Raw genomic sequence first — 5,003 nt, 5'->3', positions numbered from 1 at the left:
TGTAGCCCCCTAAATATGTTCATGTTTAATTTTTACAATCTTTTTAAAAAAAAGTAGGAATATGCACCAGTGTACAAAGTTCGGAAAGTTCACGAGAAAAAACATATTTTATTATGATAAACTTGAAACACTAAATTGTAATCTTGGGCTTCTATTTCAAGTTTTCATCATTATACACTTGTCGTGTTTTGTATGAAATAAAATTTCGGTAGGACCCATATAATCTACGAATACTCAATTAGTATTAATATATCAGATATATTCATGAGAATTTTATATTTAATTCATTTATTTTATACTCATATTCCACTTTCATTTCCACTTTCCTTTTGCGATATTTGAATTGTGGCATGTTCTTCAAGCAACGTAGGTTGTGGAGTCCTTAAATGTACTTCTTCTTCCTCTTGGTCCGATGGTTGATTTAGGAATCTCTTAACAAATGGTGAATAGAGTTTGGGATTCATTTTATCCTCCTTATCACGTTTCCAAATATAACTTAATGGTATGGCCGCAAGCCATACAAAAAAGGCACCCATTAATTTATACCAATAGAAGGATACTTCGTAAATGGAAAAGTTACGATTGCTACCTAATGTACCAGAAACAAGAGGCTTTTCACTGGTATTTGTTAATGATAAGGGAACGCTGGTACTAAAAAATTCAATAGATTTTATTAGTTATTGAATATTTAGTTAAAGTTGCAAAAGAACTTACATATTTTGCAGCATTCCAGGAAAATTCAGAGACTCACATCGATGTAATGATGTCGGCAGGGCTTCATATTTTATGTAGCCTGCCTTAAAGCGCACTTGAGCATTTATAATAATCCATAGCATGGCGCCAACACTAAAAGCGATCGAAATGAAAGCCACCTTAAAAATATAAATAAAGGACATTATTTATATATCTTAGTTTTAATAAGTTTATTTTAGTTTTCCTTACTTTGCTATTGACTCTGGGTACAAACATGCCCAACAGAAATACTCCCACTACGGCACCTGTACTTATACCCGTTATTGTGATGATTGTTTGCAAAATTGAGGTGAATCTTTGAACTATAAAACCGCCCACAATACAATAACAGCCCATGGCAACCACACACATCTTAATTATACCATTTGCCCGGGCATCCGTATGCTTAATGAAGGGCTTTATATAGTCAAAATAGACGACACCTGCTACCGAATTCAACATGGCCGACATGGTACTTAAGGCAGCACTGAAAACACATGAAATGAAAATACCAGGCATGCCCTGCAAATGGCCCATAACGTCTTGCACAAAGAACGGCATCATCTTGTCAGCTTTCTCAACAATCTGAAAAAAAAAACAAATAGAATTTGTTTTAAAGGTAGGTGCAGTGTTTGGGATTTCGAAAACTATAACTTACACCACCTAAAATGGGATCGCATCCAAAGTAACGAGCAAACATCACAATTCCAATAAACGCATTGAAGCCCAACATCAATAAAATGCCAACGCCGACTATTGTTAAAGCTCTGAAAGGAAAATTTGAATAAATTTATTTATTGAGATTGTTATTTAGAAATAATAACACTTACTTCCTAGCATGATCCAGTGAAGGCATAGAGACAATGCGTTGCACACAACTTTGATTTAAACCAATATGACCCACCCATAATAATAGGCCGCCACTAAATAGATTCCAAAATGTCGAACGTACACGAGGATCCATTGAAAAACTGAAACATTAATACATATTTTAATAACATTTCAACCCATTTCAAATTAAGTAATTATATTAAACGCTTACTTGAAATCAAGACGTCCTCCCTCTTCAGCATATTCCAGAACTTTGCTTAGGCCGCCCACTTTTAGAGTGCCTAAAACCCCCACCAAAACCACCGAAGAAATCATAATACCAGCCTGTACTACATCAGTCCATACAACAGCTTTAATACCACCCTATAGAATGGAAAGAAAGTGGGATTTAATTGCCTGGTAATTATTTATTTTGAAGAATTTTCAATACTCACCAACATGGTATAGAAAATACAAATCGAACATATCACGGTATTTATTAAATGAATATTTATGCCCGTCACTGTAAATTAAAATTAATTTTAATCCATTAATCCAAACAGATTTAAAATCCATTTCCATTTTACCTTGTGAGAATGCCAAAGATGGCACAAATATATAGACTGGTAACATGAGGCAAGCATTCAGAACAAAAGACGCTGTCGCCAATTGACGTGTCCGTTTATTAAAGCGCATTTCTAAATACTTTTATTAAAAAAATTACAACAATTAGCGTTAAATTTTGGAAAATACTTGTTTTAATAATAGTATTATTAGTACATTTGTTCCCGCATTAGTAACATTTTGAATTAAATAGAACGAAAACGTAATCCACATCAAAACGCGTACCTCATTGGATTGTAACCACTGGATTACCACCCTAGAAGTGTGCTTGGGGTCATTGTCGTGCTGGAATCTCCATATTTTTCTCAGTGAACTATGTTATGTATTAGTTTAAAATGGATCTGTATAAAATTTCAGTCATATTATTTTGTTTCTCAACCTTTCTATTTCTGGAGACTTCTAATTGTGGACAATGCTGTTTACCAGCCGATTAACAGCAGTTAACATAACTGTGGATATTATTAATATAGCTGTGGAACTTACAACATTGAATAAGAGCTTTGAGTTTATCATTGTGTAAATAGAACTTTAATGAAGCTAGTGGAAGGAAGATGGCGCTGTGTATAAATAGTGGCTGCGAATGCAGTTGGTGTTTTTAGTTTATCATAGGCGCTGTTAGAATTGACATCAAAATCATTCTTGTACATTATAAAGTGTGTAATTTAAGTGTGTGCATTTATGTGAATTATAAACCTGTATTTGTATAAAACACATAGCGACTATTTAAACTGTTGTTGTGTAAATTTGAATAAATATAGAGTTGCTTTTATTTGCAATCAAAAATATCCGGTTTTTAAACGAAATTAACCACCGTTTTTAAAAGATAAAAACGTAACAATATGAATTGGACCCGTACCTTTCCATTAAAAATAGCCGCTACACCATAATACTGCCAATATTTATTTGTGTAGTCTTTTGCCCTTCGGCCGTTTTATAAATGTAGTTGTTATTTTGGACGTTAAATAAAATTTACAAATTGTACCAACATTCATTAAAAATTGTACTTTTTCGGCTCTGTTTGTACCAAAACCAACATTTATTTGGGTATTCAGTACTCAATAATACTGTCAATTTTTTCCGGTACTCAATACCCATAAGTAACTACTCGATTCTTTCAAAGATGAACCGACATTTAACAACTCTAGTTTATTCATTTTAGTGATTTGGACAATTTTCCCTTCGACGTCTAATCGTGTAACCTTAAATACCTATTCAAAGTTATAATATAAATTGTACTAAATGAGTTATTGTACCAAATAAAGTAGAATTATACCAACTGTATTACATTTATGTGCCGACCAGTTTAAATGATCTTTGGCATATTGTATACGAGCAGTACGGGTGTTTTTATACCCTTCACCTTAGTGAGAAGGGTATAAGTTTGTCATTCTGTTTGTAATTTCCACAATATAATTCTTCCGACCCTATAAAGAATATATGTATTCTGGATGCTTATAGATAGCAGAGTCATTAAGCCATGCCCGTTTGTCTGTCTGTATGTCGGTCTGTCTGTCTGTCCGTATGTTGAAATCAATTTTCTGAAGACCCCAGATATCTTCGGGGGACAAAATTTCATATTTAACTATAGTTTTATGTATATAAAAAAATAGAGGGTATGTGTTCCAAAACTCAAAAAAAATGTTTTTGGGACATTCTAATGTACATACATTTGTACATATGTATATTTGATAAAATGTCATATTTTTGAAAACTGAAATTACCGATTATATTGTTCAAAACAAGTTTCCATTGTATTGTCAACTATAGTTGTAAATAAATATGCAATTTCTATACGAATATTGAGATTTTAATAAAACTTTACATGGCTATATATGAAGTATAGCTGAGTTTAATCGGGGTCACAAGGCCCTCACTTCACGTAATTGAAAACCCTGCCAATTTTTTTAATTCGATTTAAATTATTGTACCAATCTATTAATTGAGGTCTATAGATAGATTATCTCATACAATTTGCGAAATATTCGAAAATTAAATTGACATATGTCAATTTGTTTTAATTTGAATACTCTAGTCCGGATACAAAACATTCCAGATTTTCATAAGATATTATTATTTTACATACCTCGTAACAATTCGATATATTATTGTTGTAGAATACTGGAACAATAACATAATTTAGAATTGGAATCACTAGGATTATAGACACTATCGTGAAAACGTAAGTAAATCCAAAAGCATAATTTTCCGCCGGCACTGACATAATTGCAGTGCACGATAGTTGGCTAAAAATTTAAAATTAAATATAGAATGATAATAATGTATAAGCGTATGACTTTTCATAATATTTACCTTGCTATTAAGGATATGGCAATGGGTATGGTTTTCATTTGTTTACTGCCCATTAAATATTCGTCTGTGGTATTTTTTGATTTCGAAAAAAAACCAAAATACACACCAATGCCTGCCGATATTGATAACATCAATACGAATACTATATAATCGATCGTACTAAAGGTAAAACTTTTTGGCAAATTTTCCGCTACCGTAGTCACGGTACTTTCAATTATGGTGGCCATTTTAAAAACTATAATAATTTAACTAATTCAAAGGACTATTTTTTTAAATTATTTAAGTAGTACTTCATAATTTAATTTATATTAAATTTTTTATTGTCCGTTTTATTTCGGGTGCGGCAACTTAAACTTTTCTAATGTTAAAGATGCTTTCATCTTAAATTAAGAAGAACAGTTCTTATGTTTTTTCATATGAGATAAAATGAAAGTACAGAAATCTTATCAGATGAAAGAATTAGCTACATTGCACAGTGTTATTTCTACATATAACGAGAGGCATAAAATATAAAGAGTTAATGTAAA

At 31.9% G+C, this 5,003-nt stretch overlaps 1 protein-coding gene across 1 annotated transcript; it reads right to left on the bottom strand.

The window, feature by feature from the left end:
* Positions 1-299: 299 nt before the first annotated feature.
* On the bottom strand, positions 300-4,703 carry LOC135964104 (sodium-coupled monocarboxylate transporter 2-like). Its single transcript, XM_065516184.1, has 10 exons — positions 4,477-4,703; positions 4,250-4,409; positions 2,130-2,247; positions 1,998-2,065; positions 1,775-1,926; positions 1,563-1,703; positions 1,391-1,499; positions 943-1,317; positions 715-872; positions 300-651 (listed from the first exon to the last, which is right to left on the bottom strand). Exons 1-10 carry the CDS (start codon positions 4,701-4,703, stop codon positions 300-302), a joined length of 1,860 nt encoding a protein of 619 aa, XP_065372256.1.
* Positions 4,704-5,003: the final 300 nt, after the last annotated feature.

This window comes from Calliphora vicina, chromosome 1 (assembly GCF_958450345.1).
Source record: "Calliphora vicina chromosome 1, idCalVici1.1, whole genome shotgun sequence".
NCBI classification, from domain to species: domain Eukaryota; kingdom Metazoa; phylum Arthropoda; class Insecta; order Diptera; family Calliphoridae; genus Calliphora; species Calliphora vicina.
This window is presented reverse-complemented; position numbering and strand designations above follow the sequence as displayed.